The following is a 21,763-nucleotide window of genomic DNA, read 5'->3' as shown; positions in this document are numbered from 1 at the left end:
TGCCATGCAACCACAGCTCAGGCGATCTGCACACGTGCTGACACTGTGCCTGGGATTTCTGGGCTAGTCAGCCCAGTTAGATCTGCTGCCTGGTAGATGTGACTGGTTCACTATGACCAAGAAGCAGGTAAATTTTTAAAATCTGCCTGGACAACCTTTCTGAGTGGCAAAACATGTGTTTGGGAAGCCTGAATGTATGGCAACCTTAACCTTAGATAGGTTACTCATTACTACAAATAAATTGAGAGAGAAGGAAAACAGGGTCTTGGATAGATTGCTGTTCAAAAAATCGTATTTTTCCGGGTTAAAAATCTCACTGAGATAAAGCAGTTTTTCCTCCCATTCCTGTAGTAAAGAGTTGAGTGGTGACGCTGCATTGGGACACCTCTGCCGTCCCTGCTAGAAAGTGGTTGTGTTTTACAGGTGGTTGAAGTAGTCTTTGTGGAAAGTAGGAAGAGTGAAATTGAAGTCCACCAGAGCCCGACTCAGCTGCTGTGCTTACAGCACAGGCTCCCGCATCTGACAGCAGAAAATAAAATCGATATGGACTCTGAATGACAGGTTTTGGCCCAGGTTGGTCACTTGAGTTAGGAGGAAGAAGGTCTTCAGCGTGAGTCTCGAGGAAAACTGATGCTTACCCCTTCGGACCTACACTGAGACTCCCTAACAGCACTGAGAAACTGCGCTAACTCCCTTTCTAAACTGGCAAGAACGCGCACTATTTACCTCATCTGTGTACACACAGTATCCTCTACAGGTGATGTATGACGTTGCCCTTTGCTATGGGGAAATGGCCTTCTGCTCCGTGTTTACACACTGTGACATCAGTGTTGCGTGTATCTCTTAGCCACGCGTACCGAGTGCAAGGCGCAAATGAACTATGTGATATGTAAGCTTATGAGAAAACATGACTAACCAGGGCAGTGAGTATGTTGTGAGGAATGTCCACAAACACAAGGTGTAGGTACAGGGAAACTGTTCACTTGTACAGAAATCAGATGCACTTAGCCAGCTTTGTAATGCTTGCTGGGTTTGGGGTTTCTTTTCCTCTGCACTGATGTCAACTGCTTTATATACACAGTCTGAAAGGACCTACTTAGGAGCAACCCACTGCTTTTGGGGTTTTTTTGGTTGTTTTGGATTTTTTTTTTTTAATATCAAACAACCTGGGAGAAAAAAGCAGAATTGAGGGCATTCTTCAGATCAAAGGAGCAAGCCCAAAAGACATATGTTAAATAAATAGTCTGAGTTTTCCTTTAATATGAAGTTATACATGTCCCCTTTTGAAGTTTAGGCTAATCCCAGAATGTCAGTCTTGGAGACCAACGTCCAGGAAAAAAAGCAGCAATACAAGTACAGCCAAGAAGGAAGAAACACTGACTCCTCTGTACTGGGTTTTAGATCAAAACCGTGTCACGGACCATTCCCAAACAGCTGACGTGTGTTCTCCTAAACCGTTAAAGCAAACACAGGTATTGATCCTGAATAGTCTCTAGGAGTGGGATAGTTACTAAGATTTTACCTCAGGTTTCCTCGATGCTGTTCTAAAAGCAAACCGAGCGTCCTGCTGGATGGCTCGGGGTTTGCATGCTGTGTGGAAACGCTGCTGGGGTACAGAGGTGTGGCGGCCGTGTCTGCTCACCTCGACTCCGGCTCTGCAGCAGGAGGCTAATTAAACCCATCGCAGAATAAGGACCATTTGACATCCATACAGCAAATATTCACTTGCATTAAGCAACTGGATTGTAAACTACCGTTTTCATTTCCAGTTTAAGAAATGCCACAAAGGTTATACTGCCCCAAAAATGTGTTGCAAAACCAAGTTCTTGTTACTGGTAGTTTGTGCTCTGCCACTTTCCCTAGAGGCTGACCCTTGTCCTGCACTGCTGCTTAGGAGACAGACCAAAGAGAGGTGTTTATTCTGCTCCCATACCCGCTAAACTGTGGGCTGCTCCGAGAGCTGGCGTGTTCCTCACTCGTGGTTAGGAGCAACTGCGTGCCTGGCAGAGTGACCCTGTGCTGCTCCACAGGGAAAGCAAAGCTCCACTTTCTGGGCTTGATTTATTTATGGATTTATTGATTTAATGCCTACGTCCCCTACAGCATTCACCCCAGTACGTGCCCCAGGCACCGAGCAGCACAGGCACACCGATGCCGTAAAGGCTGGCCCTTTCCTTGCAGCCGACCGGCCGCATCCACACGGTGTAACAGCCCTTTCTCAGCCTTGGCCACCCCTGAGCCCCGTGTGGCCTCCCCGGGACCCCTCTTCTGTTCATTTGGGCTTTTTTTTTCAACTGCTGCATGTGTGACTTGGAGCTACAGCTTCAAGGGGATTTTGTGAGGGGGGAGAGGAGATAGGATGCCTTTTTGGAGGTAACACAGAGGGAGGCAACTGGCAGAGTCTTGCTTGTGCTGCCTCTAGGGAGCAGCTCTGGAGCGAATCATGCCCAGGCTTCACCCAAGGGAGCTAGTTTCTCTCACCAGAGATCCCAGAACAGAGCTCACATAAGAGCACCGTTACCAGTCCTGGGACCAGGATATGAGGGTAAACTGTGGGGCCACATCGTTTGACCATATAGAGGTAGGGACTAGTTAAATCGGGGATTAGACTGGCAGTGATCACTTACATGCAAAGCTATAGGGGATGGCATAGTGTGCTGGGAGGGTGTCATTGCGAGCAGGCACAGATCTGTGCCTGAGCTTTGCAGCCCAAATTTTTCGGAGCTGAGAGTCCTCAACGTGTCTGCCTGGTACCCCCCCTGCTCCCTCACGCTGCGTGTGGGCTTTGCCGGGCGGCTCACAGGCAGTTTGGGTGGAGGTTTCCTTTCAGCTGCCTGGCTGCCACTCCGCAGGGTGGTGGTCCAGAAAGCCCCTGCCCCCCCGGCATCGCAGCTCGGGCTGCACAGCTCGTGTCAGAAAGGATAAACCAGAGGTGGCTGAAAGCTGGGCAGCAAAATTTCTCTCTTCAGTCCGAATTTCTGCTGTTGTTACTGAAATGCTGTTCTTGATACAAGAGCGCAGGTATGAGAGAAAATCTCCACATTACAATTTAAAAGGGTGTTGAAAAGATGGAAGTCTGTTTTAACAGAGAAACCCCCAAACACTGAGCAGGCTTTTTGATTTTTCTTTGGCTTAGTGCAGTAGCACAGCTGTTTCTATGTACCAGGACACAGTTAGTGGAGGTCTAATGTGGAGGGAAGCGCAGCACGGCAGGTCCAATGCATCTTTCCTCTGTGCTGGCTGGCTCTGATTAAAATGGCGAAATGGAGATACCTGACCTCGATTAGCCTAGGTGATTAGTTGGTGGTGAAAGTCTAATGTGTTGACTTTCACCTGCTCTGACTTTTGCAATGAGACCCCTACCCAGCTAGTGCAAGTTCTGAGTACACAGGATTTTTTTTTTTGTTGTTGTTAACTGAGTTTTGAGATCTCTTCAAAGGAGCTCCTGGCTGTGCACAAGTCACGCTCTCAAAAGCTCTTTTGGAAATCAAGTATATTGGTATAACCTAAACCAAGACTGATCAGCTTTAATTCCACAATACTTGTCCAAGCTGTGTTCTGAAGCAGGGGAAAAAGCAGAGGTTTTGGAAACAAATGCATTTTATTTCTTATTTTTGCAGCTGTCTGAGATACCAAGGTAAGCACCTCTCCCTATCTGCAGGTGTATGTAAGTGAGGTTTCAGGACGAATGTTGCTAATATTGGCCGCTAGTTGGCATTATTGATACACCCCAGCAAATGGACGTGGTGCAATAAAAACCTGGGAGGGCAGCGCTCAGGGCGCTGAGGCATCCTCCTCCCGGCCCGCCTTGCAGCTTTCCCCAGCTCCACAGGTTGGTGGGTTGTGCTGAATTACAGCTCGGCCAGAGCAGGCTGAGACCGCCTGGGCACCACAGCCCTGCAGCGCCTTCCCGGCTGACCCCCCTTTTCCCCAGTTTGTTGCCGTCTGTAGGGGCTGCGCTGGGTTCCCCATCAGGAGAAGAGGTGAGAAGCCCTTCTGGTCACCACCCTGCCCAGGAAGAACTTTCTTAGGCTGAAGATGCCTCACGGGGTTTTGGTCACCGCGGATGTTACGTAGTGTTTGGGCCAAAACCCAAATGCTCAAGGTCTGCAGCATTAATAATTACAATTTGCAGATGTAGCAATAGTTTACCAGGAACTTGCATGGAAGCGCTTTGAGAGCATAAGGCTGCTGAGAGCCAGCTGAGCTCATCTTGTGCAACCGATGGGTGTGTGTGTATTTTTGAAAGAGTCTTTTGTTACAGAGCGTGGTGGAATTAGACTTGTCTTAATCTGCTTTGACCGGGAGTAGATTTATTCCAGAAGACCTGATAAATGTCGCTGATGAAACAAGTACCGGTCGAGATATCGAGCGTTGCTCGAAGTGGATTTTGCTTGGTAAAAGAAGAGCAAGACAGTAATTCAGCCTTCAGGAGAGTAGAGATTTTTGAATAGAAAAGAAATTCCTCACCTTCTTTGAGACAAAAACCTCATTAAATTGTTTTATAGAATAATTTGCATCCATACATAGAAACTAATCTTCAGTTAAATCCATTTCAAAATCGTTACTGAATAGCAAGGACAAAGGTGCTGTCTGTCCCTGCCCGAGCGTAGTTTAGGGACCTTCCATGACACAATAGGACTGCCATGAGAAAAATCCACTTTTGGTTTGAAGTCCTCTTTTAATCTTGACAGTTTTTAAGGGAATTGCAGCCAACTCTGATGCCAAAGTAATTTTCTCGATTATAGACTTCTCAGACCCACATTACCATTTGCTCGTTAAAAGACAAGATCCGTTTGCTGCAGTAGTTGCGGACCCTCCTGGCTAGATTAAAACAACTGGTTTTCCGGGCTGCCTGGCAGGGATGAGAATGCAAAGGTTGATCAGTCAGATCCGCTTTTGGAAAGCTGGCTGGTGGGTCCTCCCACCAGCCACCGAGCGTGCAAAGGGCGTTCGGGGGCTGAAGGATCCCAGCAGCAAGCGCTTTTCAATGAGGAAGTACTTAACAACGTCTACCTAAGGCTAAGGTAGCATAACTGTGATCCAAGGCTTGAAGAACAACAGAGAACCATCTCCTTGTGTGTTTAAAACGTACGGCCTGATTTCACAAATCCTCACTTGCATAAAGGCGTTCGTTAAATGAGGGAGAAGGTGCACTTGGGAGGTAGCTGCTGATTAGGGAGCAAGTGAATTTTTACTTTTAATAGACTGTGCTATTTCTGGCACTACTTGACATCTGATTTCATTTTATGGGTTACATTTGCAAATTTTACTGTGACTGCATAAATTCAACCTATGGTGTAAAAAAGCCTCTGGAGTAGAAAACTGCCTAGCTAATTCCCAGTGAAACCCTTCCTTCACCTGACAGCAGGAGAAATATTTGAATAATATAAAGTAATTCCCTCCTGACTCCTCATGGGCTGATTAATATAATTTCACGTTGCACCTGTCCCGTGTTTTTTTAATAGAATTAAAACATGTATAATGATCTAAATTATAGACCTCCAATTTGCATAATATACTTTAGAAATACCGTGTTGTTTTACTACATATTTTTGGGAGCAGCCACGGTGCTAAAAACATTCTAATTGCAATTAGAAATACCGTGTTGTTTCACTACGTATTTTTGGGGGCAGCCACGGTGCTAAAAACATCCTAATTGCAACCTCGTGGACAAAAACGCGTGCTCGTATTTTAGAAGATAGTGACCTCAGTGGGCATGAAGAAAGCAGAAATCTTTTGTTTGAAAAGTAGAAATCTGAGAAGCCTCCCCCACGAACCTCGGTAGTATCTCAGCAGCTTTGTTAACAGTAATCGCAGGCACGTGTTGTTTGAAAAGTAGAGAACCGGAGAAGTCTCACCTGTGAATATTGGTAATAGCTCAGCCGCATTGGTGACAGTAACGGCAGGCACAGGGTTTCGCCCACTTTTCGTTTCAGCGTTGTGTTGCTTACCCGCTTCTCCCTGCCGGCCTCGACCGAGAGGTTTTGCCACCGCAGCGTGTGGTGCAACCTAAACCCAAAATAGCTTCCGTGCCTGCCCGCTTCGCGCTCCGATAACAGAGGAAGAGAGATGACTCACCGCGTGAGCTGGGAGTAACCGCTCACGTTCCCCTTCTCTCTGGATGCTGCCCACTTGTCGCACATGACCGAAAAAAATCCCGGTCCTCCCAAGCCAGCCGCCCAGGAGCCGAGGCCCGGCCAGAGCGGGGCAAAGGGGGCGAGGGGTGCGCGCGCACGGGGACGCGAGCCGGGGGCGGGAGGCGGAGGGCGATGCCGGCGGCTTCCGTCTCCGCAGCTGCACGAGAGGATGGAGATTTGGGGTCACGTGCCCCGCGAGCCAGGCCTGCAAAAGGTGCGGGAGGCTTCCGGGGGGAATCTGGGAGGACGGGGGGGGGGGCGAGGTGGCATCCATCCCCACCAGTCCCGTCCCCATCCCCGCCGTGCCCATCGCCCCCCACGCCGGAGGGGCGGGGCGCCCGCATAGCCCCGCCCCCCCGCTTCGCCGCGTCCCCCTTACGGGAAGCGCGGCCCCGCCCCCGCCCGCGCGGGGGGGCGGAGCCGCTATAACGGCCGTCGCCACCGCCGCCGCCCTTCAGTCGCCGCCGCGCCCGCCCGCCCAGCCCTGGCCGTGCCCGCGCCCGCCCCGCCGCCCTCCGCCGCCCTCCGCCGCCGCCGCCCGCCGCCCCGCGGCACCGCCATGATCGTGGAGAGCAGCCGGGACGCGGCGCCCGATGGCGGCGACGGCGGCGCCCTCAGCAGCCCCATCAACCTCGCCTACTTCTACGGGGCCTCGCCCCACTCCAGCGAGGGCAGCTGCTCGCCGGCGCACTCCGCCCCGGGCTCGCCGGGCTCCGACTCGGACCTCTCGGTGAGCAGCCGCGGCGGCGGCCGGAGGGACCCCCGGGGCGGCGCCCGCCCCGCGCTGCAAGGTACGGCGTGCCCCGGCGGCGGTCCCGGCCCCCCTGCGCCTGGGGGAGGGGGGAGCCGCGGCTCCCGACCCCGGCCCCTCCGCCAGCGGGGCCGGTCGCGGACCCTTTTGGGCCGAAAAGCTCCCGAAGCGGTGAAAAGCGGGAGCTCCGCGTCGGGCGGGAGCGTTTCGCCGGGGTGTTTCCAGGCGGGGGAGCGGCACGGAGGGGATCCCCGGGGTGGGAGGGTGCGGGGGGCATCGCCGCGGCTCTCCTCTGCCAAACCGGGGGTTTGGGCTCTTCCACATGCGTCTCCGGCTTTATTCTTTTTTTTAAATTGAAAGCAGAGTCGGTGGCTTAAATCCGCGTTTTGTTTTCGTGTCTCAACAGTTGAGCAGCACATGGGGGGGGGCAAGCAGCACAGAGGACCTTTCCAGGGGGTCCGTGTGAAGAACTCGGTGAAGGAGCTCCTGTTGCACTTCAGGAGCAGCAAACAGATGTCCTCGGGCTCTGCCACAGAGGAAGGCAAGGTAACCAGCATTTTTCAGTGCTGACATAATTGCTTGTAGGGGTTACTGAAGCTAACAGAAAAAAGGCACGCGATAACGCTAGAAGTGAGCTCGCTGCCTTATCTGATGTGGATGGAGTCAGTATTTTCCCTTTCCAATGCGTAATGGAAGAACAGAACTGGGAAGAAATTAGTGAGAAGGTTTCCTGCGGGAGAAGGAGGCACTTAAAAATGTTCTTACTAAGCTTTATTTTCTGAAGGGAGTTTGGATAAAGATACGTTTGTGTTATGAAACCTCAGAAACTCCCTGTTAACTTGAATGAGGTCATTCATTGTAAGAGTTGGGGAATCTTCTCAGAAGAGAGTTGTTTGTCATGCTATTGTGCTCCTCTGTGTGGAGCACCACAGTATAAAGGCAGACCCTTCCAGTCTGGAAAGACAGCAAAAGGAAAAAATATAAGAAATTCTAGGAAGATTAAAGGGGATTTTTTTTTTTTTTTTTTTTTTTAAGGACAGTCTTTCTGAGTGTGTTTGTGAGTTTACTAGATAAGTGTTGTCACAGGAGGATTTTTTTTGCATAGTAAAGTTGACATTATGGAAGAAATATAAAATTGGCTGGCTTATGTTTTAAAAAAACCAAAGCAGTCGTCAGTAAGGAACAGTATCTTTCTCTAGATTTTTTTGAATTTTGTGGTATTGTAACAAACAGATTTAAGAGCCTTCAGAAAAACGGTGGTTTTCATTTAAGTTCTGTAAAAGTCTTTACATTTTCTAACCTTAATTAAAGGCAATTAAATTAGGGTTAGGCAATCATGTACTAGAATTGTTCTAAGGTATATTCTGTGTTTATGGAAGCAAGTTGCTGCTGCTTTCTTTGTGGTTTTGTTTTTTTTTTTTTTCCTGAAATAACCTTATAGTAATGGAATAATCTGAATTTTTCTCAAAAGGCACAAGGAGGACTGGTGAACTACGAGCAGTACACAGGTAAAAATCCCCTTTTTTTAAATACCCTGCAATAAGATTTTAAAAGTTGATTGTAAGAGTAACCTCCAAATGGGTTCTAAATTTTATTTTCTTCTCATCAGAGCTGAAGAGCATACTAGGTCACAGTGCCAAAAGAAAGGCTACTGAGCTCCTTTCCGATGGACCTTCTTTCAAACGCCAAGCTAATGTTCACCCACACCTCCTGGTAAGCCTGTAGTAACTTTTCCTGTGTCTTTATTTTTCAGTTTGCTTTGTGTGATCAGAAACTACCAGATAAAACTACACCTCTTAACTTCCTGGGACTTGTTTTGAATTTTTTTTTTCTCTCCCCTGACAGACGCCACCCCAGACACCAACGTCGATGGATAACATGGAGGAGGCTCATAAAAATGACCCAAAGCACGACAGCAGTTCTGACCTGCTTCAGAACATTATAAACATCAAGAACGAGTCGAGCCCCGTTTCTCTGAACACGGTGCAGGTTAGCTGGCTGCACACTGTCTCCAGTCACAGCTCACCCGGCGAGCAGTACCAGGACAGCCTGGGAACACAGGCTTTCTCCCCATCCCAGAAGTACCAAGCATTCCAAGATCACTCCTCCCAGCATATGCTCGAGCCGCCACAGCATTATCAGTTCCCTCCTTCTCAGAACCAAGATTTGTCACAGAGCTATCCTTCGGAAGCCTCCCTGGAGTACAGGCCGTTTGCTGCCAACGACCACTCTCCTGGCTACCAGCAAAATACCTTTGAGAGCCATGAACTGCAGTACTGCCCCTCGCAGAGCTTCTCCTCCCTCTTGAACGACTCCGAGGGCTCGGAGGGCATCTCCGCTCCCCTCCAGCCCCTGACCAGTGCCCACCCACAGGCTGATGTTGACCCCCAAGCTCCGAACTTCAGCTTGCTTTCCAATAACATCTGTGCTAGTCTGGAGCGCAGTGTCTCTTTGGCTACTTTGAATGTCTCTCTACCTGACCAAAACATTGCCAGAAGCACAACGCAGCTGGGCAAGTCATTTTTTCAATGGCAAGTGGAGCAGGAGGAAAACAAACTGGCTAACATCTCTCAAGACCAGTTCCTTGCGAAAGACTCAGATGGAGACACGTGAGTGCTGTTTATTTTGGTGTTTCTGATGTGGACGGTTGGGGAATGTTTTTTTGGGGTTTTGGTGGACTGTGGGGTTGTAATGGAAAGCAGTTCACTACTAGTGTTTGTGTCATGGGGTGCAGTAGTTTCGCTGATCAAGTGAAATGTGTGCTCTTGCTGATGGGCTGCGATGCACTGAGTTGCAGCACACTGAGCAGATAAGGGGTTTGTATTGTCTAGTTTCGGGTACTTATCACTTCTATCTCATAAATGGAGAGAAAAAGATTCTAATTTAGATGCTTTAAATTGCCCTGGGAAGAAGGTACCTGTCTTAGTCATGCAGAGGAGGCCTGAAGCTGGCAGCGTAACACCCCTCCCATATGTTTGGATCTCTGTAATGACTTGAGCCCTAGTTTGTATCGTGGTGTAACTCTGTGTTTCCCCTCTTTCCTGCAGCTTCCTTCACATCGCCGTTGCCCAGGGCCGACGAGCGCTCTCCTATGTTCTTGCAAGGAAGATGGCTGCCCTGCACATGCTGGATATTAAAGAACACAACGGCCAGGTGAGGTTCTCAAAATCTTTGCACCTGAGTGCTTCTGTGTATCTGGACCTTGAGGGAGATGTGGTGAAAGGCTTATTTAATATTAACCCCGAGATTTAGCCTGCATACTAATATTCACCTTGAGCTATTAATAGTTCTTGTGATCACCTTGAGCTGGTGAAACTATGTGCTCTGCTTCATTTGCCCTGGCTTCCTGGTATTCATAATCATTGCTTAAATAATATCAGGTATAGACTTTTTATTTGGTTTAGATGCTCTTTCCTGTTAGAGATCAGATGACTAATAGTTTAAATTTTCTTCTTGATGTTTGCAGAGTGCTTTCCAGGTTGCTGTGGCTGCCAATCAGCATCTCATTGTGCAGGACTTGGTTAGCCTGGGGGCTCAAGTCAACACCACAGACTGCTGGGGTAGAACGCCGTTGCATGTTTGCGCTGAGAAGGGGCATGCCCAGGTCCTTCAGGTAAGAACCAGATAGGCGTAGCTCTGCCCTGACCGTTAACGCTTGTACTTTGTATTAGTTATCTTGGGGAAACTCTGAAAATGCCTCCATTGATCTTTCCCTTTGCGTAGCCTCGTGTGTCTCAGGGCTCTACAGTAACGGCTTAGGTGAGACTGACTTTCAAGTTAAGCTTCTCATCAACCTTTCGGAGTAATTTGGTGGAATCCTCCAGTCTATGAAACCATTGTCTCCTCTTCATGCTATTTTTTATTGCAACTTTGTTGCAGTAAGACTGTATACAAGCTTGAGGAAGCAATATGTGGTTTGGATAAGACCTAAATGCATACCTGTTCCTGTTTTTGTAGGCAATCCAAAAGGGAGTAATGGGAAGCAATCAGTATGTGGACCTTGAGGCAACAAACTATGATGGTGAGTAGTTAAGAGTTTATAATTCACAGAGTTACTGGATGTTACAATGTTTTATAGCTGCTGATGTGAATGTTATCCTAGGTTGAGAAGCAATAAAACGGAGCGTATCTTTGCCAGGTTGAAATTTACAATTACAGCTGAAGTTGCATTACAGTTGGCATATCTATCAGATAAAAACATGGTTAGTCTATGCTTGTCTGGGATCTCTTTGCTCTTACATGCGATTGCCGTGTTTGGTGTTGAGACTGTACGTAGTAATTGGCTACTGTTTAAAACATCTGTGTGCTAGAAGCCAGATTCTTTGCTACCAGAGAGTTGTTTTAATTGAACCTCTTCTCCATATAACAGATCTTTCTAGTGTATGTTTTGTAAAAAAATACATTAGCAATTGATTCTTTCATTATCTGCTGGCTGAAAGCTCCCAGTAGGTGGTTACTTGACTCCACTGGTGATGGACAGCCCAAATCACAAGCCACACAGGAACAGTCACTGTCACTTACAAATATGGAACTGTCCCTGGGCTTCGTTGGGGCAAAAGTTCCTTTACTCGTCCTTTGAAACAAGGAGCCAGTCAATACTTCTGCATTGCACTTGTTCATTACTGATGATTTTTATCTATTTGTTCAATGTTAAGGTTTGACGGCATTGCACTGTGCTGTTCTGGCCCATAATGCTGTGCTGCACGAACTGCAAAACAGTCAGCCGCCTCACTCCCCGGAGGTCCAGGAGCTTCTGCTGAGAAACAAGAGCCTGGTAGAAACCATCAAGACTCTGATACAAATGGGAGCCTCTGTTGAAGCAAAAGTAAGTGAAGCGGCTGTGTCTGAAGTGCCAGATCCAGAGAGAATGTGGTAGCAGAACATGTCCCTTTCTCCCATGCCATGTTTCAGCTTTATTACAAAGGAAGCAGACTAATTTGAAAGCTTCCCTACAGCTTAATTTACCCGAGTGAGAATGTTGCATTTACTCAGAGCGAGGTATTATCAATGCAAATGAACCCTGGGGAAAGAGGGAGGTGACACTCTAATTTCTGGATTGGAAATGATGCTACACTGGCTGCAGTTTGTTGTGTCTTAAAAGTAAGACTATATTTGAAGCACTCTAATTAAAAACTGCTTACCTGTCCAGGTTAGGTCTGTGCTGGGCCAGACCATTACTTGATAGTATTTTAACTCTGTCAGCTTACTGCTGAATTTCATCTGGTCCATTATTCATTAGCTATTCACACTGAAATATATATTCACATTGACTTTCAATGAACTGTAGTGCAGATATGTTTGTTCAGCACTCTGCAGTTACTCTGCTTTGTGTTTAGTTTATCTGCATGTTCACTCTGGATAGATGAAGCACCTGCATGGAGGCCTAACAGTTTCTTTTTTGATAGGATCGCAAAAGTGGTCGCTCTGCTTTACATTTGGCAGCAGAAGAAGCAAACCTGGAACTCATTCGCCTCTTTTTGGAGCTGCCCAACTGTCTCTCTTTTGTTAACGCAAAGGTACGGTGATTTTTCTGGAATGCAGCTGTAATCCAGGATGTGCAGACTCGTGCCCCTGCCTTTCCTTCACGGAGTTACTTTGTCTTCTCCAGGCTTACAACGGCAACACAGCACTGCATGTGGCTGCCAGCCTGCAGTATCGGGTGAGTCAGTTGGATGCTGTGCGCCTGCTCATGCGAAAGGGAGCTGATCCAAGTGCCAGAAACTTGGAGAATGAGCAGCCAGTTCATCTGGTTCCTGATGGCCTTGTAGGAGAACAGGTAAAAACAAAGAAAAAAACAAACCAAACCCAAACAGCCCTCTCCTCTGCTCCTGTCTGTCCCCGTCTACACAAAAGCCTTATTCCTCTCCAGAAGTTTCTTTCGGGTCTTCAATTGCAGCTTTTAAGGGAAAGGATTTGGCAACTGCCGTTTTATTCAGGGATCTTTTGTTTTGTATGTCAGGATCAGACAGAATATACAAAGACCTGAAATTACAGGTTTCACTTGTAGCTTTTAGTTTTTCCATCTCAAAATCTCAAAAGCTTTTTCCTGTGAAGATGTTTTTTTAATTTCTCTCCTTTGTAACCTTGCAACATACTGGACATAATATCCCTTCTCTTGTTCATCTCAGTCTGGCCTGAGATCACGCTTTTGTTGCTCTTGTCATAATTGGTAATGGTAGATTTTAAGCCTGAATAACAGATGAAGAAAATACCTTTTTCGTAGGAGCTATACAAATACATGATGAAAAATGTGGCTCTTGACCTAATAAGCTAATAATTTAAGCAACAGAGTAATTCGGTTGCCTTTCAAATGCTGTAAAATTGGATCAGTTCTGGTGTAACTGAACTTGGAACCTGGGCTCAGATAAATGAGTGTGGAACTGGGTCTAGTTTTTTTTTTTAATTTCAGATTGTCTCACCTCAGGATGATGAATGCTAATGTTTTTGTCTTTTTTCTCTTCTCCAGATAAGACGTATCCTAAAAGGGAAGGCGATTCAGCAGAGAGTGTCGCCATTTTAAGCTCCATGTTCTTGGAGTTCAGCAACTCACACTCACTGTCAGTCAGGCAGTCCTACTATATCTGTAAATAGACCATTTGCCTGGTGTGGGCAAATGTTAGTTGTTTCTATGAAACAAAACTATTTTGTTCACTATCATATAGTGGGTTATGTTAGAGTTTTTTAAAAAAAAAAAAAAACAACACCCAACAATCAAATTCCTCTGAGAAAATGGGAATGTTTTATTCCCAAGTACGTGGAACATTTGCCTGGATACCTGGATTTCATAGCTACAGCAAGACTGATTTTTGTTTAAACAGCCATACAGTTAACTTCTGGACAAGGACAGTTCTACAGGAAATCTTTTTATTTAGAGAGGGCTGATACATGTCAACATTGCAGAGGTTTTTTTGTTGTGTTTGTAATAACACCTAAGTGCAAGAGAAATCAAATATTTTTTAAGTTGAACATTTATTTATGTAACACTGTAGCTTTCTTCCAGTATCTCATGCAGGATTTTGTATATAGTCATCGGCATTATTGTACAGTTGTATAGTTCTGAGAATCTATTGATTGCTTGGGGAATGAACTGAAGAAACAAGTTTCTTGAACTTGCAAATTGCATATAGAGTTTTAATACTATACTGGTGCTAATTGGGTAAATTCTGTTGTTTTGAAAGACTGAAGATGAGAAGTACAGTTAAGATAGATTGTCCCTAGCACTGATTTGTGCATGCTTTTGGAGTTACTAATAAAATGTGAAAAGCCATGCTTCTTCAGGGGACTGTATCAGTTTTTCTTGCATCCAGTAGAGGTTTTTCTTTTGATGAGACAATAGATTAAGGGAGAAAGATCACAACTTGTATTGTGTGTATATAACTTTGTTGTACTTTAAGGAATATGATACTGATTCAATGAAAGTATTTAGCATGTACTTAACTGTTAATGCATGCTGAAATCTCTCCATGTTAATTATAATACTTCAATATGTGTAAGCCCCACTAGTGTCAGTAGGACTTAAGCACATGCGTAAGTAGTTTGCTGAAGTGGGCTCTAGTTAATTCTAGAGACTTAGTGTTTTTCATCTCCTAAGCAGAGTTAGGCCATTTATGGTTTTACCTTATAGGTATAGTGGCTAGCTAAGTAATATTTGAAGTTAAAGTTTTTCTATTTTTTAATAATTATGGGTATTAATGCAAAATGTATACTAATGATGCTGTGTACTTGTGTTCTGTTGGAGAGAACTTCCTCCTCTCACTTTCTGAATGATCCATGCTGGGCTGTAATCCAGTAGTATGTTCTCTGTATGGTCTTTGCTGCTTAAACTGTTCTTGCATCACACACAATTCTCTGCCATAACTGATTAATTAGTCTGATTATGCTGTTTTGACAAAGTATGTCTTGTAGACAAGCTAAGTGAAAAAAATTGGTATGTGGAGGCCTAGTTGTGATATATTTCTTGAAGGGTCTCATGTAACTTGTGTTTGAATAAACATGCTAATGAAATTCTGGTGGTTACTGTCTATGATACAAATAATGATGATGAAATCAAGCTTGAGATAAAACTGATTTAGCATAGTATTACTGTGAGACTGGGGAAGGTCCATTTGTTAAGGATGAAATGAAGACTTTCCATCCTGCTGTTTATGCTTTCTCTTGTTTGAGGCTGGTTTTGAAGCTGGTGCTTGGGTGTTTTAGGTCATGTACCATGCAGCTGTGTTGCCTGTGTGTCTTTAGTAGATGTGCCCCAAATAGAGTTAATAGTCACCAGGTTGTCCAAATTGCAGGTTGTTACCTGAATGCTTGTCCCTGTGTACTGGAAATAACGACAGCAGTTCTGACAGTGTCATGCTTTCCCCATGACTTTCTTGCCTTGGTCCTCAATTCTTCTAGCTCGGGTGCAAGCTGTCACTTTAGCACAGGTGGAAGTGCACATGAGCAAATGACACTATACATGTGGGGAAATACTGTCCTTGCTTCACAAATAAAAAGATGTGCTCTGAGCTGGCCATGACCTTTCAGGAAGAAGAACTGTCATCACACAACTGTCCTTACTGAGCTAGTGAGATGGCAATAGTCAAGCAGATGAAGCATTAGGGTCTGTAGGAAAGGAACTGAAGAAAAACAAGAGCGTTATACAGTATGCTACTGCATAAACCTGCTGTCCATCCCTGCCTTACTGCTGTGTGTGGTTATGGTGTCCCCTCAGGTGAAAGTGTTTTAGGATTGAAAGAGGCTCAGGGGCGTGGAGGAGCAAACTAGGGCTCTTCAGCTGCAAAAGCAATGGCTGAAAGCAGGTATGACAGGCCTGCGGAGTCATGTCAGGCCAGAGAAACTGGATCGGGGTGAACTCACTGTCCCAGCACGAGAGCTGGAGGCTATTAATGAATGTACCAAGTACACAACAGTCAGAAGGATGTGATTCCTTGAGGTGGTGGTGGAATGTAGAATCAAGACGTTTGTTGATGTAGGGAAGGCCAGGGTTTGTACTTAGAAGAAGGACTTTTTTGTGGAGTTACTGAAGAGTTTACCTATGTGAGGCAGTCCTCCCTGTGCTGAAGGGTAAAGTATGGTGCTGCAGGTTTGCCCTGCTCTCAGCTCTTCCCTGAGGACTTGCTAATGGATGCTCACAGACCTGATACCAGACAAGATTGTACCCTTTACTCAAATCATTGTGGTTAGGCTTTTTGTGGTTCATGGGTTCAATCTGGCTCCACTGACATTGGTTGCACCTTTCATGAGAAGAAAACAGAAGAAAATAATCTTGCAGCCAGTTGAGTGCTTCAGGGGAGCGCTCACAGATCCTTTGCTCTGCTCCTGCTCTGTGCAAAAACTCATCCCTGGAAGTCTCAGAAATGGCTTTGGTGCTGAGGTGAGGTGACAGAGAGGAGGCTGTATGTTGCTTAGCAGGTAAGAGTGGGAAATCATGATGGAGACTGGAAATAGAATTTAATTTCTAATTAGGGTATGCAAAGATGAAGTGGCACCTCTTTATGTGAACAGATAATTGGGCCTAGATTGTGTTGAAGATGCTGTCGTCTGTACTTCTCACTGTAAGTCACCCTGCCTTAGGTATTTTTTTTTTTATTATTATTTGTATGAGGAGCCTGATAGTACTGTTTCCACTTCATTTCATTTTTTTTTTTTTTTATATAAGAGACGATTACACAGGAAAAAGAATTGCTGATGAGATATTCTGGCCCTTCAGATCAGTCCGATACAGCTGCTTGGCACTCCTTTCTGGGTGGTGTTGACTGAATCATCTCACAAAGAGATAAAGTACCTTGAGCCTGTAAGGGTGGCAGGGCATAAGCATGCCTCCTGTCAGTGCTTGAGCATGAAGTAGGTGCTGCTGGTGAGAAGCATTTAGTGAGCAGTGCAGTGCTTTGTGGCACTTGTGCCTTTCTGGAAGGGACATTCCTGGCACTCCAAGCTAGAAGATTCCTAAGGGGAGACTGAAGTGTTTGAAGCTAATTTAACCTGCCTGGAGCCTAACTCCATTGTCTCAAGACCTCAGTAGGCAATGTCACAAGAAAGCATCCCTACTCTGAGCGGAACTGACTCATTTTTCTCTCCTATGATATTGGGAAGTTCTGGCATATCTGACGTGATATAACCAGTTATTAGAAACAATCCCTTTTTACTGAAGGGCAAGTGACACTAGATACTTAGCAGGCTAATAGTGTTTACCTGAAAACTTATGATGCTGGGAAAGTGCTGAATAGCTTTTCTTGAGGTGCATGAGGCATACCATTTATTTCTCTGGTTGGAGCAGAGGCAGAAGAAACTCTGGCTTGGGTCCGAGTAGGGATATTAAGACACACAGAGCTTTGTTCCCAGGATGTTTCTGATTTGTTTGTCTAAGTAAGCCAAACCTCAGGAAGGGGTTGCTTTTTGATTTTTGTGGGCTACTTATTTGGCTGGAAGTTGTAGAAGGTGGCAATCCACGATTTACAAGAAATGTGTTCCCCTTCTGGGGATGGAAAAAGTACATTCCCACATTTATTGCTCACTCTATATTTTTATCAGAAAATTAAAACTTAGCCAGGAAGTGCATTCTTGGAGAGGCTGGGTGTGGCAGAAGCAACTGCAAAGATACGACATGAACTGCTTGTTCTTCTTGCCTGACAGTTTGCTTATCTGGTTGCTTTTCTTTTAAAAATACATATGATCTCCTGTTTAAGGGAAGAGCTGAGGATGGTTAAAGTGCAGTGAACATGGGAAGATAAAGAAGAGGTTCCTGCAATTAAGTATCTGCCAAAAATTGATCTGGTCTTTCAGTGCATTCAAACCAAATTCTTCTATTATCTACTACCTTTCCCAAGTGTTTGGTGGTGATCTTGGCCTGAGATACTGATGGCTTGGGAGAGTCGTACAGCTGACTCCTCATCAAGTTGGTTAAGTGTCATCCAGCATCCAGTAGTGCTACCTTTCACTCTTCATAATTGCATTGCTGGTACAGACACTGCCCTGTGCCTGTGTTTAGAAAGGCAGGCAGCATGCTGAGATGTCAGGGCACCTTTCGAGCAGCATCCCACCTCTCTTTCCCTCTGGCCCTGGGGCTGCAGTGAGGACTTGCCTGGTAGCATTTTGCAATTTTGAGAGGAAACCTCTCTCAGCATCTTTGAATTTCTTCTAGAAGGTAAAATACTAATTTGAGAAGAGAAAGGTTTCATTTGCTCAAGGGATGGACTGCTGATATTTTTGCCTCTAAATGAGGTAGAACTATCCCCTAAATGATTCTGTTCTTGCCAGGTGGCCTTGCTATCTGGGAATGCTCATCCCTACACAAAGTCCATATGAGCAGCTCTGTTCCCTTGCAAAATTTCCCGAGTGTTGCTGGCTAATGGACCAGTGTCTAATTTTACAGTATTTATTTAGATCTGATCACTGTTATCAAAAAAACTCAAGGCAGGGCTAATGAAATTTGGAACTGCACTAGTGCAAAGATGCTACGCCAGAGGTTCTCTCTTTTCAAATAGTTGGATTCGGGGGGTTGGTTTCTACTTCAGGCGCCTATCTTGGTCTTGGAGAAAGATAATATATCTTGGGCTGTGTTTGTTTAGCGTGTGTTTGTTTTTAGCTCTTGTGATTAACAGGCTGACTCAATAAGTCTTTGTTTTACCTGGTAAACCTTAGTCTTAGCTCTGAAAATGTGAGAAAGTGATTGCTGTACTAACCAACCTCTACTTTACACATGATTTTCCTCTTAGTTTCTGGTGAAATTTCTCCCTTCGCCTTTGCTAGTCAGAGATCCTGAGGGAAAGGTGGCTAAGGTGGTTCTTTAGATTTAGGAGAGAGAGCAGACAATTGAAAGAAGTTGCCCATTGCTTCTGTAAACTTGTCTGGGCTTCAAGTCAGACTGTGAAGAATCCAAGTGAAATATCTTCATGTAGATGCAGTGCAGAGATGCTTTCGCATATGTTTAATGAAAGCTTGTAACTCTCTTCAGATGGTCTCAGTCACATATGTGACATTTTGGTACCACAGGAGGTGCCATTTGGTACCACGGTAGGTCACAGGACCAAATACTGGGCGTTGGCTGCCTGTGGATGGGGTTTAGGCCCCAAATAAAAGATTTCTTCAGCAGTGATGAGCTCTTTCCATTGACTTAACCTGGGAGAGAGGTAGAAGTTGGATCATTTCAGTCCATAACTCCTTGGGATGGCCTTCAGTCATTGCCCATGTGGCTCTTGAGACCTTTCTGGGAAGGTTCAGAACTGCCCTGTAAGCTTCAAGCTCAGGCTTGCCATAAAAGAGGACTGGGACTACATAAACACTGCTGTTCATGGACAGCCAACGAACCCTGCAGAGCTGAGCAGGTACATCTTGTTATTATCCTCAGACAGACCATAGGTCCTTGCTCAAGGACTTTCACTTCAATAAAAACAGCCCAGTAAGTAATGCCAATAAATTTGGGGTCTCTGTAAGAAGCATTGAAAATTTGAGGTCACAGCAATGAAAGAGCTTGAGAGATGCTTATGGTGCTACCTATGACCTTGTCCTTTGCACTGTGCTGCGGTTGGGTGTACTGTGTAAGAATAAGGACTAGGTCACCAGTAGCAGCCCATGCACATTTTGAGGGGAAGTGTTTTAGGAGCAATTGAAGGAAAACCATCAAAATAGCAGTGTTCTATTCTCGTTATTCATCAGTAGATTTCCTGGTGGCTGCAAAAGCCAGTAGTAATCACTAATCCCATCAGCTAGATAAAAAAACAGAGGCAGAGAGGAGGAAAAAAGCTCATCTGAAGATACTCAGAGCCACAGGAGCTTCATCCAAAGGCAGTGCAGGCTTGCAATTATCCTAGTTGTCTGCTCTTTCTAAATTTCCTGAAAAATGCAGTGAGCAACGACTGATCTCTAGGTCATTCACGATCCTTTTGTATGTCATTCACTTTTAGTTCATGTCTTTTGGGTGCTCACTTCAGAGACCCTGCCTGTGATACCGCTCTTGCTCACTGCTAGGATTGCCAGTCTGCTCAGATCAGCCATTGGACAAAACCTCAAAAATGAGCTGCAAACTCTTTTTTCATGAAAAATTTCATCTTTGATTGCTGGAACAGAAAGAGAAAAAGCAGAGCCAGAGTAGGAAATATAAGAGCAAGTTGAGTATGTGATGACTGCAGGCAGCTCTGAGCTAGACCCATGTCTCTAGTCTCATTTCATTTGTGAACATTTGAGTCAAAACTGTTAAAGCTTTATTTTAAGTGAGGTGTAAGCACATAAAGACATTCTAAAAACCTGATTATGAAACTTGCTTAGTCATTAAGGTATTTCTTAAAAAAGAAGGTAGAAGATTCAAACTGAGAAATAAACATTTGTTTTACTAGTATGAGCTTTTAAGGTTGCTTAAGACATCACCATGAATGCTGTGACGGAGCTATATAAAATAAGTCTTCCTACTGGGATGGGAAGATTCAGCTCAGGACATGGATGACTCATCAGGAGGTAACTATGCCACTGGGTCAGCTCCATTGCTCAGGATAGATGGACTTCTCTTAACAAAAATAATAAGCGGGAGGGAAAAGGAGCGTCTTTAAAAGTGAGCAGATAGGAGAGGATGTTTTACTGCCTAGAATATACAGCTTTTATCCAGCTCTGTTCTTGCCCCTGGCCCTAGTTGCAGGCTGGTATGGTTTTTCATTTTCTCAAACTTTCTCACACATGTCTGTGAATAAAAAACATGCATATGTAGAATGAGTTTATAATATGGATCAATTTATTTTTGTACTCTGTAGGAGAACTGTATGTATATATGCATGCAAAATGTAAGTATGTAAAATGTATTGTGTGGGAGTACATAAGGCAGCAAAACTCTTTCAAGAAGATTAATCTTTTTATCCAGGACTAGTTCATTACTTTAGAAGTTTTTACTTTTGTTAAAAATAGAAACTTTTCCCATACTATTCCCTTGGATTTGCAAATTGAATACACTAATGAAAACCTGTAGTAAAACCCAAAGCTCTATGGGGAATAAAAGTCAGGTTTCTAATGGTTTTCTCTCCTGAGAATGAATGCCAATGTCGACTCTCCCATGCCTAGTAAGGATGAAGCACATCCCTGACTGTCAGTGGGGACCCTAATGTCCCCCCTCATTTCTCTCTCGATAAATTAATAAATCTGTAAGTCTGTATGAACTAGTAAATCTTGCAGTCTCCACTCTGCTCCCATAAGGAGGACCCCAGGAAAGGTGTTTTGTGTGCACCTTGTGGCATGGAGGGCTGAGTTAACGCTGCAAAGGGCTGATCTGCCACCTGGAAAATGACATACAGTGAATAAGCAACTTCTAGCCCTCACCCAGGGCTGAGACCTGCCAGTGCAACCAGTAGTGCAAAGGCAGATACCTTTGTACTTTATTATAGACACAGTAAACAAAGCATTTTTGTTTCTTCTTCCTTAGCTGTCATAATGAAATTTTATTATTGTAGTGGTTTTATCTGTCTCCTGATGAACATGAATGTCGTTAGCTTCTTTCCCACGCTCCCTTCATCAGTGTCTCAAGGTGCTTCTCTTGATTTCATGGCAGCCCTTTCTTTCCACGCCCCGCGTCCCCAGCTCTAAGTGCAGGCTGGGCTGCGGCGGCTGCGGCTGAGCCTGGGGACAGCTGGCGGGAGGGAGTGCTGGAACAAACCTGGGTGCTGGCGTGTGGTCCCTGGGCACTGACCCCCTTGGGAGAGGCCCGAGCTCAGGATCGGGATTTTGAAGCTTGGACACAGAGCGATGGGGTGGGTGCATACCTCCGGCTGCCTGGCTTTGGTCCTTGGGCATGAGAGGCATCCTTGCTGCAGGGACAATGACAGTTGTCTCCTGTTCATTGGGGCTGGACAGAGCAGGAGCAGGGCTAATAAGCTTTATGTTCTTTCTAGGAAGGTGC

General features: G+C 45.4%; 1 protein-coding gene and 1 long non-coding RNA gene across 3 annotated transcripts; one reads left to right on the top strand and one right to left on the bottom strand.

Moving 5' to 3' along the window:
* Positions 1–3,476: 3,476 nt before the first annotated feature.
* Positions 3,477–6,427, bottom strand: LOC116964761. The gene is made up of 2 exons (XR_004408932.2): positions 6,082–6,427; positions 3,477–4,855 (listed from the first exon to the last, which is right to left on the bottom strand). It is a non-coding gene; the product is annotated as an uncharacterized LOC116964761 (long non-coding RNA).
* A 190-nt stretch (positions 6,428–6,617) lies between these two features.
* On the top strand, positions 6,618–14,895 carry NFKBIZ (NFKB inhibitor zeta). 2 transcript variants are annotated; one of them, XM_042788992.1, is made up of 12 exons: positions 6,618–6,931; positions 7,298–7,437; positions 8,363–8,399; positions 8,501–8,604; positions 8,737–9,500; positions 9,939–10,044; positions 10,358–10,504; positions 10,849–10,912; positions 11,547–11,716; positions 12,297–12,407; positions 12,500–12,667; positions 13,358–14,895. In XM_042788992.1, exons 1-12 carry the CDS (start codon positions 6,700–6,702, stop codon positions 13,409–13,411), a joined length of 2,097 nt encoding a protein of 698 aa, XP_042644926.1. In that variant the 5' UTR covers positions 6,618–6,699; the 3' UTR covers positions 13,412–14,895. The 2 variants fall into 2 exon arrangements, with proteins under 2 accessions (XP_042644926.1, XP_042644928.1); XM_042788994.1 differs by having other exon boundaries at positions 6,794–6,870.
* Positions 14,896–21,763: the final 6,868 nt, after the last annotated feature.

This window comes from Tyto alba, unplaced genomic scaffold, assembly GCF_018691265.1.
Source record: "Tyto alba isolate M040663 unplaced genomic scaffold, T.alba_DEE_v4.0 Super-Scaffold_14, whole genome shotgun sequence".
In the NCBI taxonomy this organism is placed as follows: domain Eukaryota; kingdom Metazoa; phylum Chordata; class Aves; order Strigiformes; family Tytonidae; genus Tyto; species Tyto alba.
The sequence above is the reverse complement of the archived record's forward strand: the minus strand, read 5'-3'. Positions and strand labels throughout refer to the sequence as shown.

Coding starts and splice junctions, on each gene's coding strand:
- NFKBIZ (XM_042788992.1), top strand. CDS start 6,700: ATGATCGTGGAGAGCAGCCGGGACGCGGCGCCCGATGGCGGCGACGGC. Junction 7,438..8,362: donor CTGCCACAGAGGAAGGCAAG/GTAACCAGCATT, acceptor TTTTCTCAAAAG/GCACAAGGAGGACTGGTGAA. Junction 12,408..12,499: donor TCTCTTTTGTTAACGCAAAG/GTACGGTGATTT, acceptor TGTCTTCTCCAG/GCTTACAACGGCAACACAGC.